At 43.2% G+C, this 17,306-nt stretch overlaps 1 protein-coding gene across 4 annotated transcripts in view; it reads left to right on the forward strand.

The window, feature by feature from the left end:
• LOC127634840 (copine-3-like) overlaps nt 1-17,306 on the forward strand; it is a 320,664-nt gene that overhangs the window by 11,257 nt on the left and 292,101 nt on the right. For all 4 annotated transcript variants that reach the window (XR_007969417.1, XR_007969416.1, XM_052114545.1 and 1 more), the window contains exons 2-13: nt 11,034-11,174; nt 11,883-12,062; nt 12,173-12,247; nt 12,714-12,785; nt 14,152-14,232; nt 14,329-14,418; nt 15,232-15,330; nt 15,411-15,497; nt 15,589-15,648; nt 16,801-16,934; nt 17,013-17,067; nt 17,173-17,224. Coding sequence is in view for 2 of the 4 variants with exons in the window: in XM_052114545.1 (XP_051970505.1) it covers nt 11,043-11,174; nt 11,883-12,062; nt 12,173-12,247; nt 12,714-12,785; nt 14,152-14,232; nt 14,329-14,418; nt 15,232-15,330; nt 15,411-15,497; nt 15,589-15,648; nt 16,801-16,934; nt 17,013-17,067; nt 17,173-17,224 (1,117 nt within the window). In the remaining 2 variants the exon portion in view is untranslated. The remainder of the gene's footprint in view (nt 1-11,033; nt 11,175-11,882; nt 12,063-12,172; nt 12,248-12,713; nt 12,786-14,151; nt 14,233-14,328; nt 14,419-15,231; nt 15,331-15,410; nt 15,498-15,588; nt 15,649-16,800; nt 16,935-17,012; nt 17,068-17,172; nt 17,225-17,306) is intronic.

Here is a 17,306-nt window from a genome sequence, read left to right on the forward strand (position 1 = left end):
CATATTTGTGATTTTAAAACCACAAAAATGTATCAATATCTAGAGAAATGCTCCCACCATACCTCCATGCTCCACTGCATGACTTATATGGTTCTCAAGATGAATAGAAAATGAGAATTTCTCTTTAGTCATAAAACTGCAGCAGGGACATTCAAACCAACCATCCAGGCAGTATTGATCTGCAACAGGCTTGAACTGAAAATGTGTAGGATGCTGTAAAAGCATGACAATGACAATAATTATGTGATCTTTCCATTAATATAGAATAGATAGAAGGATACATAGATAATTTGCCACATACACAGAGTTATCAAGTAAGATGTAGTGAAATGATTCGGTTGCTCAACCAAGTTACTTTGCAAGGTTTGTAAGTGATAAGTGATCAGACCAAAAAGTTTTAACCTAACTATCGTTAAGTTGTTAATTCCATTTCAGACAAACCTTTGGCCCGACAGTTAACAGTACGCTAACTTGATTAGGATACAAACCAAAGTTTATTTTTACTTACAGACATGGCAAACAATCACTTGCTTTCAAAATTGTAGTACTCCTGAAAAGAAGTATAATATAGTTAGGAAAGACTGCTGATGTGATGTCACTGCTGGCTTGCTGTCACTGTATTTACTATGAATCAATAATAAAACTTATTCATATTACAACAGTTTATCATCACATTACATTATCTAAACATGTATAACTTCTTTGCATAGCAATGACTGAACAACTTCAAACTTTTTCGATATGCAGTATTTACAACTGACAGAGTGACAATCAAATCTCATATTCTTTACAAGCAGAATAAGATTTACAGGACGTAACGTCACACATAAGCACTGAAATAATATATTTTTCATATTTACCCTTAATCCAAATAACAACATGAAATTGGTGATATAATAATGCAGTTAGTATAGTATAATAGTAATAGTATACAAAACAAAATTCTCAGTTGAGAATCTAACGTAGTTACTGATACTGAAATTCACTCAGCCAAATGTAACACACAACTCAGTTACATCACAGGGGAGTTAAATGACCAAATATGTAAGTTGAAGATAATTCATAGCTCTAAAACAACATCATCAAACCTTATTGATTCGAATTACATCGATATTTTGACAATTTATTACATATCGCGGGCTTTCGGCTAATTGCGGAGCAGGCATGCTAGTCAAGTGATCAGCCGCACCGCACTGACCTCATTACAAACTATTATTAAAGTGATAAGAGCTGCTTTCAACAGGTAACATCTCATTCTCATACAACTCATTCGTATTATGTTGAACAGTGTTTATACTAAAACCGCAAGTGTGTTTTGTGCATTTTGTTTCGCAGTTACCTTCGTCTTCTAGTCTTCTCTTCTCGATGCTTCTTCGTTAATGAGAATGTGTCCAATTTGGACATGGGCGTGGTGGCTTCTGACGTCACACTTGGATGTGGGCCGGGTTGGATGTCCACCGCAGGATGCAGCGAGAGGCTACTCCGACCAATGGGGGCGCGTCCCGCATTCGCGCGCTCAGAGCCTGCTGAAATTAGCATATGAGGGCTATATAATGAACATCCAGTCATGCCAGTTCTTTTAGGTTCAATCGACTGAAGCGAACTGACCAAGCACAGACACGGCAGCTTACGCAATAGTCGTTCCCTCCTTTCGGGGAACCGAGGTTACGTTAGTAACCGAGTCGTTCCCTATCGAGAGGTCTCTCCTATTGCGTAAGTAGCTTACGCTATGGGAACACCATGTAAAACGCCGTGTGTGCTGACTTCGCTCTATAAAGCCAGAGGCAGGTACCTGAGCCTTAAAGCAAAGTGATATTCCACGAGCCGGCGAGCTATATAGTGGGGTATGACAGGGCGCCCTTGCCTTCAAGGTGGGACGCTCCTTGTACAAACACAAGCACATATCTCATGTACTGAGCTTTTGTGTACTGGTACGCATAATAAACCCTCTAAGTCGGTCAGAGACAGACCTTATAAGGGAGGAGATGATGCCCAGCATATACATACTCCAGTTCATTCCACAGTCAGACTGATAGAATGTTGGAATGCAGTGAGGGGACCTGTAGGTTATAAAACCTGATAAATGTCGAAGGCGAGGCCCAGCCTGCCGCCGCACAAATATCTTCAATGTGTATCCCACTCGACCATGCCCACGAGGAGGCCATGCTCCTCATAGAGTGAGCTCTGACGCCTAAGGGGCATTGAAGGCCCATGGCTCCATAAGCTAGCGCTATAGCATCCACTATCCAGCGCGATATTCGTTGCTTTGAGACAGCGAGACCCTTAGTTCGGCCGCCAAAGCATACGAATAATTGTTCCGTCTGTCTGAACAGGGCAGAACGTTCCAAATATACTCTTAGCGCCCTGACCGGGCAGAGTAAATTTGCATCACCTTCGTCTGCTGAGGACGATAGCGCTGCCAGAGATATCACCTGTGCTTTGAAGGGTGTAGAGAGCACCTTAGGAATATACCCGTGCTTTGGCCTAAGGACAACTCTGCAGTCGTTAGGTCCAAATTCCAGGCAAGCAGCGCTTGATGACAGCGCATGCAGGTCGCCCACTCTTTTAACTGAAGCGAGTGCCAGCAAGAGCGTGGTTTTGAGCGAGAGCTGCTTGAGGTGCACGGTTCGGAGAGGTTCGAACGGGGCACCTTTGAGTGCGTCCAGGACCGTGGCCAGGTCCCAGATCGGCACCGAAGGTGGGCGAGGAGGGTTCATCCTCCTGGCGCCTCTTAGGAAACGAACAATCAGATCGTTTTTTCCTAATGAATGTCCTTTATCAGGATTGTGTGACGCTGCTATGGCAGCCACATAGACTTTGAGCGTGGAGGGTGTGTGGCCCGCCTCCAGCAGCACTTGGTATCTCGCACGTTTTGGGGTTCAAGCTCTTGGTATCACACCAGTCACTGAACACTTTCCACTTTTGGGCATACAAGCGCCTCATAGAGGGGGCTCGCGCCTCAGTAATGGTTTTCAGAACTCCACTGGGGAGGTTCTCGGGAACCCGTTGAGGGGCCATGCATGGAGGGCCCACAGATCGGGGCGGGGATGAAGAATCATCCCGCTGGCCTGTCCGAGGAGGTCTTGCCTCAGCGGAATCGGCCATGGGGCAGATTGCATCATCTGTACCAGCTCTGGAAACCACGTCTGGTTTTTCCAGAGTGGGGCTACCAGGAGCACTGCACATTTCACCTCCCTGATCCGACTGATGACCTGAGGCAGCATCGCGATCGGGGGAAAAGCATACAAGGGGCGGCTCGGCCAAACTTGGGCGAGCGCGTCCGTGCTTTTTGAGAAGAAGAGAGGGCAGTGCGCGTTTTCCTTGGAGGCGAAGAGGTCGACCTCTGCCTCGCCAAAGGTTCGCCATAACCACTGAACCGTCAGACGGTGGAGAGACCATTCTCCTGGGAGAACTTTGTCTCTGGATAGCATGTCCGCTCCTTGGTTCAGGATGCCTGGCACGTGCGCTGCCCTTAGCGAACGCAGGTGGTGTTGTGACCATAGGATGAGCTCCCTGGCCATAGAGTGCAGGGAGCTCGACCTGAGTCCACCTTGGCGATTTATATACGAAACTACCGTCATGTTGTCCGTTCGGACCAGGACGTGTTCGTTTTGCAGGTACGGAAGCAGGGCTCTGAGAGCCAAGGCGACCGCTTTCATGTCCAGACAGTTTATGTGTAGGTGCTTTTCCGGGTTTGACCAAAAGCCGGAAACAGGCCTGCCCTCGTAAAGCACCCCCCATCCTATTTTGGAGGCATCTGTCGTGATCATTTTTCTCCGCGTATTCACGCCCAGACTCACGCCGGTTTGATACCAGTTGATGGCTTTCCAGGGCGTCAGGGCTTTTATACAGCCGTGATTCGCTCTGATCAAAAAGTGGCCCGAGCGCCACGCGTGAGTGGGGACACGGCTCTTGAGCCAGCGCTGGAGAGGACGCATGTGCAACAATCCTAGCTGGAGTACAGCTGATGCCGAGGCCATGAGACCGAGCATTCTCTGAAATCGTTTGACGGGGGCGTGCGCGCCCGTTCTGAACGATGTTGCAAGGCGTCGAATAGAGAGCGCGCGCTCTGATGAGAGGCGCGCTGTCATCTGCACTGAGTCTAGCACTATTCCCAGAAAAGACATATTCTGGCTGGGGGATAGCACGCTCTTTGCAAAATTTATTCTCAGACCCAGGCATTGTAAATGGCTGATAGTCCAAGATCTGTGTGTCATTAACTGAACCTCTGATTGTGCTGTGATTAGCCAATCGTCGAGGTAATTCAGTATCCGCACTCCCCGCTGTCTCAGGGGGGAAAGTGCCGCGTCCATACATTTCGTGAATGTACGGGGCGCCAATGATAGGCCGAATGGTAGTACTGTGTACTGGTATGACTGTCCCTCGAAAGCGAATCTCAGAAAGGGCCTGTGGTGAGGCGCTATTGGGATGTGAAAGTAAGCGTCTTTCAAATTCACTGATAGAAACCAATCCCCGGGGCGAACTTGCGCGAGGATATGTTTGGTTGTTAACATTCTGAACGAGCAAATCATTAACGCTTTGTTCAGATGTCTGAGATCCAGGATGGGGCGAAGGCCACCGTCCTTTTCGGACGAGAAAATAGCGGCTGTAAAAACCCGCCTCGCTCAAAGAGGGAGGAACAGTTTCTATAGCGCCCTTCTCTATCAGTTTGAGCACCTCGGTGCGTAGAACATGTGACACATCTTTCCTCACTTTCGTCTCGACCACCGCTGAAAAGCGGGGTGGTCTGCGAGCGAATTGAAGTGAGTATCCGTGTTCAAAACCCATTTCGTCATGTCGGGGATTTTTTTCCCAGGCTTCTGCTCGCACAGATATGGGCTGACTGCCGGCTGGGGGCGTGTCGCAGTGACGTATGGGCCCCGCCAGCAAATTGCTTTGTGCTAACACAGAATCTATGGCTCTCAGAGGCGCAGGTGCGCGCTGAGCAGCCGTATTGAGTGCCGAGTGCAGAGGTGCGTGTGAGAGTACAGGCACATGCGCTATTTCCGAAATGCTCACAGCATGAGTCGGAGAGGTGCTTGAAACTGTATGAACAGTGTTTTGAAGTGGGGGTGCATTCATCATTATGGGCACGTGCGCCACATTCATAAAGCTTTCCGCATTTAGCGGGGAGTTTCTTAGCTCGCGCATTGCATCTGTGATGTTTGCGGCATAGCTGTTTGAAACTGTGTGGGTAGCTGTGTGTAGGGGTGCGTGCAATACGGCAGGCACACGCGCTACACTTATAGCACTTCCCGCTTTTACTGGGGAAGTGTTTATAACTGTGGGAACAGTGCTTGTGTGTAGTGGTGCATACATGACAATAGGCACACGATCTACATTTTTGAGACATCCAGCCTGAGCTGGGGAGGTGTTTGGCACTGTTTGGACAGTATTGATATGTGGGAATGCCCACTTTAGTGTGGACATGTGAACCCTTAGTGACACAGGCAGAAAATGACTCTTTTGGTGATTTCTGTGTGTCGCCGTGAAAACGGCGTTTGATTGCAGGTGAGCGAGTTTTATGACTGGCCCATTGACTGCTGTATAGACATTTCCAGCCGCCTGTAAGGGGACTGGGTAATGTTTTAAATGTTTGCGAGGGAGCGGTCCGGCATTTGCGAGACGCCTACTCCCTCTCTTTCTTCCTGCTGCTAGGAAGACTTACGAGGCTCTGTGTTCAGGGTGATTCTGGGTCGAGGGCCTCGTTGCTCCTGCGGCTTTCTTCGGCCAGCGGAACGCGAGCGGCGTCGAGTGTCCTTTTCAGGTCTGCTCTTCGGCTGGGAGACGGGCGGCTCTGCCCTGGCTCGCTGCTGCTGCTGGGGCGGTTTTTGAGATGAGCTGGAGCGCTTAGGCAGGAAGTGATGCATAGCATGCGAATCCTTCCGCGCCTCAGTGAAGCGCTCCGTGAAATCTCTCACCGTAGGTCCGAACAGTCCGCTCGGAGTGACAGGTGCGTCAAGGGAGGGTGCCTTATCCGCGTCCTTCATCTCCGTTAGCGTTAGCCACAGATGGCGCTCAAGGACGACCAAATTAGCCATGGCCCGGCCAATGGATTGGGCGGTGGCTCGCAGAGCTACGTCCGTAGCACTGCGCAGGTCCTTAAAAGTGTCGGGTTCAGGTCCAGACTCATCCATAGAGCGGAGAAGTTTGGCCTGAAACACTTGTAGAACCGCCATCGAATGCAGCGCTGACGCAGCTTGACCGGCGGCGGCGTATGCGCGACCGGTGAGAGCTGATGTGGTTCTGCACGGCTTCGATGGGTGAGAAGCTCTGGCCTTCCATCCAGCGGTGGAGGGTGGGCATAGATGGTTGGCCACAGTCTCCTCTAGGGGCGGAGTTGCCTCGTAGCCTCTTTCTCTCGCGCCGTCCACTGAGGAGAGCGAAGAAGAGAAAGAAGGCTTTCCACGACTTTGTGAGCTCGTCGTGCACCTCAGGGAAGAAAGGAGAGGGTCTCTGTCGGGGGGCCTGCCGGCGCCCCTGCAGGAACCACTCATCCAGCCGGCTGCGGGCGTGTTCTTCCGGAGAAGACCAGTCGAGCCCGAGGTCTTCCACGGCCTTAGACAGGATACGGACGATCTCCGAGTCCATGCTGGTGCTGGTGGCCAGTCGTCGGATGCAGCGTCAAGAGAGAGGCTGTCATCCTTTCCGTCGTCGTCCCCTGATGTGCCAAACGAGATGAGACCCACCGCTTTGTTGGAGGGGTGCAGGTCCGCTCTCGCGAAATGGACCGGCGGCGGGGAGACATCTGGTAGCGGTGATGCCCGCGGGGACTGAGCCGGCGTGACATCACCGGAGTCGGGTGCTCTGGCAGCCTCTGTGAGCGGCGCTTTTCTTGCGCTGCTCGAACAGAGGTGGCAGCACGGGGCAGCCGGCTCGCTGCGGTGAAAACGGCAAGCGAGTCGCGCACTCGGCGAGGCCCAAGGAGTCGCATCCGCCCTGAATGAGTGCAGCTTCTGCGTGGTCCAGACCCAGGCAGCGAGTGCAGATGATGTGCCGATCTCCGTCGGAAAGAGGGCCTCTGCACGAGGCGCAGGCTGAAGGCATTTGAAACAACGCCTGGAAAATAACTCTTTTACTCTTAAAAAAAAAAAAAGAAAGCGTCGCGGGGCGAACGCTTGTTCAGTAAAGGATATGCGATGCGCGCCGGATGGCGTAGCAGAAGGCTTCGAAGGCGGCTGAAGATGCCGGCGTCCTCTCAGCAGTCCCGCTGTAAGCTTGTCCACGGCGGCGAAAGACTCCAAAAATCTGGAGGATCCAGCGAAGAGAAGGTCTTCGCTGAATGAGATTAAATCTAAAAGAACTGGCATGACGGGACGTTCATTATATAGCCCTCATATGCTAATTTCAGCAGGCTCTGAGCGCGCGAATGTGGGACGCGCCCCCATTGGTCGCGCGTTCTATGTCGCCCCGTCACTGATTCGAGCAGTTGCCGCAGCACAGCCAATGACCGAGCTGCCTCGCTCATCACTGTCTGCTGTGCAGCTGCAATGCGTTTTACATAAAGACTTCAATATTTCTCGAGAAACGGAGTTTTGCCATAGCGTAAGCTACTTACGCAATAGGAGAGACCTCTCGATAGGGAACTAAACTGTTTGAGTCACTATATGTTTGTGTATGGGGAAGGTTATTAAGAATATTGAATAGAAAGATTAAAATCTCACCATTGATCTCTAAGACCTCTATATTAAACAACAAACATAAGTATCTGTATACAGTAGTAGATGCTATAACATTATACCCTTATAAAAAGAAAAGTGGCAGTACCATGATACAGTGATGGGTATTAGATATAATACCATTGTACTGAATGATTATTGCCATATTCATGGTCTATAACATAGCATTACCATAGTAAAAAACATGTTTATTTTATTATTATCATTTTTTTTTTTAGTGCCGTATAGGAAATTATAAATAACATAATTTGTATTTCAGTAGAGTAAACAACTTTAATTCTGGGACTTCATTGATTTGTTGCAGCTGCAAATAGACAATTGGCTGAAGTATACATCTGGGTAGTGTAGTATCTGTGAGTAAACCCTACACTGTAAAAAACAACCTGTTAAATTAACGGTAAAAAACTAGCAGCTGTGGTTGCCAGAAATTCACTGTATACATAGGGTAACCAAGCTTTACGGGATGTAATTTTGATGCCTGTATGGTGCATTATCATGTATATTATTAAATTACATCAACATAATACTTCAACCTTTGTTACTGTAAAAAATCTGCTTTTCACTTTATAATGTATTGTTACTCACCATAGTTTTTACAGTAAGGCACATGATGACGTGAAGTTCATCAGTAGGGGCCTTTCAAAGAGCAATGATCAATAAATAGGTAGAGACAGTGCTCAGTGTCACTCACACAAACACTAAACACCATCAGGGTAACACGTGCAATTAAAATTATGCATTAAACATTAACTAAACTACATCAAATATAACACAAACACCCCACAAATTCCCCTTAATTTCTTGTTTAACATATTATACATGTTTAATGTTAAGTATACAATAAAATCATGCTTTTTACGTGAAAACTTTATTTTTTACAAAATTTTATTGTAAAATTACATGTATTGAAATTGTTTAGTGTTTTAAAAGGACAGCAACTAAAACATAAGGGAGTGCAAAACATTTTTATAGAAATAAAATATCAAAAACATCCATTGTACTGAGTGAAGAAATGACCACTGAAAAACTTGTATCTGTCAAACATGACTACTTGTCCAGAATAAGTGGTAACAACAAATCGTAAAACAATGTGTTAATATAACCAGATTAAGTGCATAGCATTGTACGGTTTACATTGTAGTCCCATCCAAGCTGACATCAGGCTGTGGTGTCCTGGCCATTTAAAGGTCTTATGTCAAATTTAAATAAACTATATTTCAATCAATCCCCTAAATGTGAACTGGGCAAATACTTATTGCTGTGTGGCCTAATTACTACATTGTTATGTGGAGGTTATAATGCCCACTGCATAGGGCTGTCAAATTAAAATTCACAATTAGAATATTCATCAAATTTAAGGAAAAAAAAATGCACATTTGAATGCTAAAACTGTGCATTTGAATTTTGTATGTGTGCCAAGCACTGACGATGGCTTCAGATCGATCGCATTCTTGCGCTAAAAAGACTAGACCTACCGCAACAAATACAGTTTATTAGAAAGCAGGTGTCTCAATATGCTTTTAAAGTTATATTTAATTAGACACAGTAACTAAAACAGCACTCCTTTATGAGACTCTTAATAAAAAAAAAAACAAAGTCAAATAAGACGTTCGTCTAGCACGGGTTTACAAAGAAAAACAAATGGATGGTTGCAAATGTGACGTGTTGTGTGACAGCCCCTTACAGTTGGTGGAGTTACTTGGCCGATGCGTCTCGCTCTCTTTTAAGCATTTCTCAGATTAAGCAATGAGTTTTTTAAACGCTTTGTTAGGAAAGATGTTCAACATCTCAGCAATCTGTTGTTTGGGCAGCTGTGGCTCAGGTGGTAGAGCGGGTCGGCCACTAATTGCATGGTTGGTGGTTCGATTCCCGGCACACATGACTCCACATGCCGAAGTGTCCTTGGGCAAGACACTTAACCCCAAGTTGCTCCCATATGGCAGGCTAGCGCCTAGCTCTGCCGCCATTGGTGTATGAGTATGAATGTGTATGTGAATGGTGAATGGGACACAGTGTAAAGCACTTTGGAAACCTCCAACTCGTCATCATCGCCCCACCTTTTAGGGCCGCCTCTCAGCCAGACTCACGGTGGGAGTTGGGCAGGAGAGCGAGAAGAGGTGCATAATTAATAAGCCTCATTCTGACAGCTGTGAATGAAGCACACCTGATGTGAATCATTCTTCAACACCGTTGTCTTTAAAACGCAGAGGACACCTCTTCTCTGGGAGGCGGCTTTAAATCTTTAAATGTGTGCACACACTGGCATCCTTGCACGGCCAGGACCAGAGCTGGGAGGATTCGGACAAGTTGATGCGCTGCCGGACCCACTCCTCGGACCCCCTGATAGATTAAATGAGTCGCTGGAGAGAACTGCACACATCGTGACCGATGGGCTAGAGGCTGGGCTGTCTTCCCAGGCATGCAGCAGGTGAGAGGGGAAGTCAGGCCGCCAAGGACGCTGCTGCCCCTCACGCCGTGTACCCTGGAGGGAGTGTGTGTGTGTGTGTGTGTGTGTGTGTGTGTGTGTGTGTGTGTGTGTGTGGCCAATGGACCCAGCTCAGGCCTGGGCCATTCCATGGACACTACCCCTGTGGATATATACTTGTCTACCTGTTTCCTCCAGCATCTTCACAAGGTCCTTTGCTGTTGTTCTGGGATTGATTTGCACTTTACGCACCAAACTACATGAATCTCTAGGAGACAGAATGCGTCTCCTTCCTGAGCATTGTGATGGCTATGTGGTCCCGTGGTGTTTATACTTCCGTACTATTGTTTGTACAGATGAACGTGGCACCTTCAGGTGTTTAGAAATTGTTCACAAGGATGAACCAGACTTATGGAGGTCCAATTTTTTTTTTCTGAGTTCTTGGCTGATTTCTTTTGATCTTCCCATAATGTCAAGCAAAGAGGCACTGAGTTTGAAGGTAGGCCTTAAAATACATCCACAAGTACACCTCCAGTTGACACCAATTAGCCTATCAGAAGCTAATTGGCTAATTGTCTAAAGGCTTGACATAATTTTCTGGAATTTTCCAAGCTGCTTATAGGCACAGTTAACTCAGTGTATGTAAATTTCTGACCCACTGGAATTGTGGTATAATCAATTGAAAGTGAAGCAATCTGTCTGTAAACAGTTGTTGGAAAAATTACTCATGTCCTGCACAAAGTACATGTCCTAAACGACTTGCCAAAACTATACTTTGCTAATATGAAATCTAAAATCTGTGGAGTGGTTAAATAATTCATTTTAATGACTTCAGCATAAGTGTATATAAACTTCTGACTTCAACTGTACTTTCAGTTCCCATGGCACAGTCATCATACTGATTCCTTGCAATGTTTCTATGTAAACAGCTCAGTCCAATGGCAACACCGTGTGTTACCAAGGTGGAGCTGACAGTCTCCTGTGAACATCTTTTGGACATGGACTTGTTGTCAAAATCTGACCCTCTGTGTGTCCTGCTTCTGAATCCATCTGGAAACCAGTGGTTTGAGGTCAGTAGACTTGGAAAAAAAAGGGCTAGGGGCAGGGAGGAATGCAAAACTTATTTTGAGGTAACGTAAAATATTGTGTGAGAATGCAAAACTAATAAGGGGGAACTTAAATCTTATTGTGAGGGAATGTAACACTGTTGTGGGGAACGCAAAACTTATTGTGAGGGAACGCAAAACTTATTGTGAAAGAATGCTAAAACTTATTGTGAGGGAATGCAAAGTATTGCGAGGGAATGCAAAACGTATTGTTAACGGGAATGCAAACTATTGTGAAGAAATGCAAAACTTATTGTGAGGAAAGTTAAAACTTATTGTGAAAGAATGCAAAACTTATTGTGAGGGAACGGAAAGTATTGTGAGGGAATGCAAACTATTGTGAAGAAATGCAAAACCTATTGTGAGGAAAGTCAAAACTTATTGTGAAAGAATGCAAAACTTATTGTGAGGGAACGGAAAGTATTGTGAGGGAATGCAAACTATTGTGAAGAAATGCAAAACCTATTGCAACAAAATGCTAAACTTAATGAGGGAACACAAATTTTATTGTGAGGGCTTGCAAAACTTATTGCGACAAAACACAAAACGTATTGTGAGGCAATGCAAACTATTGTAAGGGACCACAATACTATTTTAGACATTAAATTCCCTCTCTATCCCTTAAGGGTGTCTGTAGTATAAACTAAAACTGAATGAATGTGTTTTTCTTAGGTTGATCGCACAGAAAGGGTTAAGAACTGCCTGAACCCAAAATTTGCCAAGAAGTTTGTCGTTGACTACTACTTTGAGGTCGTTCAGAAACTCAGATTCAGCATTTATGATATCGACAATAAAACCATTGATTTAAGTGATGATGACTTCCTGGGTGAGGTGGAGTGCTCTTTGGGTCAGGTGAGACAATCTGATCTAGATCAAAAACATCATCAGTTAAAAGTAATTTTCTCTTCCATGATTTTCTCATCCAATGTGTTTATAATAGCTGTATTTTAATATCTACACAGATTGTTTCCAGTAGCAAGCTGACAAGACCTTTGCTGCTAAAAAACAAAAAACCTGCAGGAAGGGGAATTATTACGGTAAATGTCCATCATACACAAGTTCTTATGATGTTTAACATAATATTTACTAGTCTGCATGATATTGCTTGGGGATAATAATTTTGCATAAACATGTTACTGCATAAAGAACACATGCTAACAGTGAATATGTAAAGAATAATTGACTTTGGCCCAATCAATTATTACAATAATAAATGCATCTCAGATGTGCATTCATTTTCAATAATCCAATGGCCTGGAGTCAATTATTCCACTTATAACAGAGTTACCGTATGTGTGTATATCAAGACATTTCTTTTGTTTTCATCACTAAAACGCTCTTGTGTGTAAAACTACCATTCTACCTAACGAGAAATGTATTTTGTTTAAAATTGCACAAATCAACCATTACTAGTTTGTGAGAACGTGGTGAAGTGATATAGAATTGTAATGCAGTAAACAAACCTGTCTGTATAACAGCGAGTATTTTATTGTTTCGTTTTAGATCTGTGCAGAGGAAATCAAGGACAACAGAGTTGTGAATTTTGAGGTGGATGCTAGAAAACTGGACAAAAAGGTAAAACTATGAGTGGCAGAAGAATAGGGCTGGGCGATAAAACGATATTAATATATATCACGATAAAGAAAATCCACGATAAGCTTTTGAGGAATTTTCGATATTTACTGCGTGTCGCTAAAACGCAAGCAGTTCGGCTTTCTCAGGCTGGGTTTCCACTGGGGCGGACGAAATCCGCTCAAAGGTGCTTACAGTGCTAGGAGAGAGCTTGCTCCACACCGCTGCCAATCCTACGATCCACCTTGCGAACATCGGCTTTCATAGGAATGAATTGAAAACGCTCTCAGCTTCACTCACAACGCGCCAGTGGTAACGTAGGGTCATACTGGATGAACTTGCTAATGCTAGCTGCCTTGCTAACGAGTAGGTTACGTCGGACACCGGATTGATTCCATCCGCACCGCAAGACTTCATGACAATTGTTGCGCCCTCTAGTGAAGAGTGCGACAGAACAACAGTGATGTGGACCACAGCTCTGATCTGCGCTGTAATCTTGAATATTGTTCTCAAACATGCATCATTTCTGTCCTGTCCTGCACACGTTGCCTCTTTTCCCTGCGTGTGTGTAGACATGTAGTGCCGCATGAGTTAACGTGGTTTCAAAGCACCTTTTAGACCATAACGTTTTTCCCTTCTAAATGTATCTTTATTAATCAGCATGTTACGAGCCTTTAATAATAAACAAATCGAATAAACAAATCGATTTCTGTTCTAATTTTGTGAAAATTAATTAGATGTCTGGAATGGATAAGGAAAGACTAAAATTACTAGTTGGTAGACTAGTCTCTCATTTTAATGAAAATATACAAATGTTTTTTACATTAAAAAAAAAAGTTTTCTAAATTTTCTCTCGAGACACCCCTGAACCCACATTCAGCATCATTCCACAGTCACAAGGGCTTCTATGCTCATACTTGGGTATCTGAATCTAAAGAAATATAAAAACTATTTAATTTTAATGTAAAAATATTCCAACAAATACTGGACTGCTGTCATTATGCTTCAGAACAAACAGAGGATCTTTTAACATTAATTTTCAATTGATAAACTATAAAATATTTTTATATTTTGGTTAAAGATCCCGCAGACCCCACTGCTTTGGCCGTCTCTGGACCCCCTGTGCAGTTTTGTAGAGACTATTTTGACTGTTTAGAATTCATTTTTTCTTCTTTTCTTCCGTCAACTTTGAAATAAAAAGTGCAACGTGTAAATGTATATCGTGATAAATATCGATATCGAACAATATGAAAAAGATTATCATGATAACAATTTTGGCCATATCGCCCAGCCCTACCAGAGATCACACATTTGTTTTTATTTCAAATGGGTAAATGTTGACAGTGTTTAAATATGGCCGTTGTTACAGGATTTCTTTGGAAAATCAGACCCCTACCTGGAGTTTTACAGGCAGACGGGAACAGGCTGGCAGCTTGCTCACAGAACAGAGGTGCAGATCTGCTCACATAACATTCCCCTTAATGGGATAGTTAACCCAAATGAAAATGTTCCTACCTGTCATAAAGAAAATCTCTCTTTTACTCAGGTGGTGAAGAAAAACTTGAACCCCAGCTGGAGACCTTTCAAAATCCCTTTCCAGTCTCTCTGTGGTGGGGACATGGAGAAACCGATTAAGGTAGAGTCTCTATAATATGGTTTCATACTGAGCGTGCTCATTGTTTAATGTTTAATCAGAAAGGTGTTTAACAATGTCCTATAACAAGTGTTGAGAGTGGGTTATTGAGAGAGTTGTCATTGGGTTTCCAGTGCCTTGCAATCAGTATTCATGACTTTGTGATATTTTTTTGGAAAGCATCATAAAGGGAAACTCGCTGTCAGGAAAAGAGGTATTTAAAAAAAAAAAAAATCTAAATGTGTGTTTCATTCTTAAACTGGTGTGTCATTCAATAGCTTCTAGTGTGTCTTTTAAGGACTGTTATCCCCCTGAATGTGTCACTATTAACCCTTCTTAAATGCTTAAAGGGGTAGTTCACCCAAAAATGAAAATTCTGTCATCATTTACTTTTAAATGATTTATTCGTGCTGTTTCAAACACACATGACTTTCTTGTTTCCGTGAAAGTGGATTTGTATAAAAGCAAAAGGAGAAGTTTAGCAGAATGTTTACACTGGACTTATTCCAGAATCTTCTGTGAATGTTCCGTTCCTAAAAGACCTTTTGTTTTTAAAGAGCAGTCAATGGAGACAGATATTATTCATCCATTCATGCATTTAAAGTTTTGACATCCTGTTTGGTGTGCTGTTTCAGTGGTGTCTTACTAGTGTGTTGATGAAGAGACCAATAGATCTGTGGTTATCTATGGTTCTTCATTTGGTGAATCATTTGCATGATCTCTCTGTCCACATTATCACAATCCCTCACTCTTTTATTCCCTCTCTCTCTGAGTAAATTTGGAATCACTTCATGATGTATTTTGAACCCTGTTTAGGTTGAATGTTACGATCATGACAAAGATGGATCACATGATTTAATAGGGATTTTTGAGACCACTATGAAACGCTTGCAAGAGGCTTCTCGCACATCTCCGGTGAGAAAATCCTGACCATATCTTTGATTTCAGTGCTGTTCATCATCTTTGAACTAAAGATGTTGAAATGTGTCCTGCAGGCAGAGTTTGAGTGTATGAACAGCAAGAAAAAACAGAAAAAGAAAAATTATAAGAACTCGGGAATCGTGAGTGTGAAAGTTTGTCAGGTATTGTATTACATGAATAAACATTTGGTATAAACAATTTAAACATTACGTTGCAATGCAAAATGTTGTAATGTTGTATGTGTTCTCTCAGATTACCAGAGAATACACTTTTCTAGACTACATCATGGGAGGCTGCGAGATCAATTTCACTGTAAGTTATGCATTAGACTGCAATGTTCTTTCATTTACAGTACTCCGTTTACAAAATTGTACTAGTTGCAAGGCTTTCATTATGTTGAGATCATGAGAAAATTAAATTGAGATCACAAGAAAGCAACTTATTTCAAGATCTCATGAAAAATGCTTTTTGGCATGTCTAGATCATGAGGAAAATTAGGGGACATTCAAAATAAATAAACTTTTGTTATGTTGAGATCACAAGAAAATGTATTAAATAACAACAAGATAGAAAAAAAATTATTAAATGTATGGCCTCTTTGGGTATTTAAGTTCAGTGTGCATGTACATGGAGACTATAAATGTAATTTAATCACATCCCGTACTGTTTGAAAAAATAGTGGGCAGTATAATGTATATAGGTGTTTCTTCAACTTTGGGCAACTTCATGTCCCAGGTGTTGATTTTTATTGAAACAAACACATTCATTCTTGTTATATTAACACGTCACATGTCACATTAACTTGTCACATTAAAACTGGCTAAGAAATGTTTTACGTCCGTTATAATTTATTTTAGTACTTTTCAAATGCCTTTTTCTTTTTTATATATATTTTATTTTTAGCCTTGTCCCATACCCAGACTTTCAATATTAATCTATGAAAATCCATTCTAAACATACAAATTATTATTACATGTTAAAAACTATAATGATCTATACAAAGAGTGAAATAAACATAAACCATTTCAAAATGTATCGTGTGGCAGTGATTTCTATAATTTTTCCCAAAATTACAACTGTTACAGTGATCATTTCCATTCAAGCTGTAATTTTGCCAATCAACTATGTTAAAATATTATTTATTTGTGTATTTAGGATACATAAAATGTTTGCCATGAAATAGCCTTCGCAAGACATTTTATTTCAAAAATATAAAAGATGTAATTTCCATCACTGTCATTTCCACTGCGGAATTCTATTAAACAAAATACAGAATTTGAGATGTGCTGGAAATGACACTGTGGTAGAAATGGTCATGACTCAGGAAAAATAAAAACAATGAATACAACCCAGAATGCAGGAGAAAAACAAAGACTTCATTAAACATTATATACTGTAGATACACTGTTTCTTTGATATCCATTTGGTTGTATAGAGCAATTACTTTTCCTGTATTTTCTCCAGCTGGGCATCGACTTCACAGGGTCAAATGGTGACCCCAGGTTACCTGATTCCTTACACTACATCAGTCCTCAAGGTGTGAATGAATACCTCTCAGCTATCTGGTCAGTTGGGCTTGTGATCCAGGATTATGACAGGTAGGAAAATTTTTTACAGCCAAATCTCTCCACACTTAATAGCTGCATATGCCTCAAATGTTCTTTCAACTCTTGCAGTGACAAAATGTTTCCTGCATTTGGGTTTGGTGCCCAGATTCCACCTAACTGGCAGGTAAATAATAAAAAAAGAAAAATTACGTCTGTTCACAAATAGGTCATTACTCCGACTGAAATTACCAGTAGCCTCATTTTCTGATCTGTTCATCGTCTTTTCCAGGTGACGCACGAGTTTCCACTCAACTTCAATCCCTCAAATCCATTCTGTGCAGGTATGTTACCGTTAGTCCGTTTTTGCACCTGGTAATAACATTCATATCGGGTGATCCGATCACAGGTGGTCAAGCTTGACAC

This window comes from Xyrauchen texanus, chromosome 42 (assembly GCF_025860055.1).
Source record: "Xyrauchen texanus isolate HMW12.3.18 chromosome 42, RBS_HiC_50CHRs, whole genome shotgun sequence".
NCBI classification, from domain to species: domain Eukaryota; kingdom Metazoa; phylum Chordata; class Actinopteri; order Cypriniformes; family Catostomidae; genus Xyrauchen; species Xyrauchen texanus.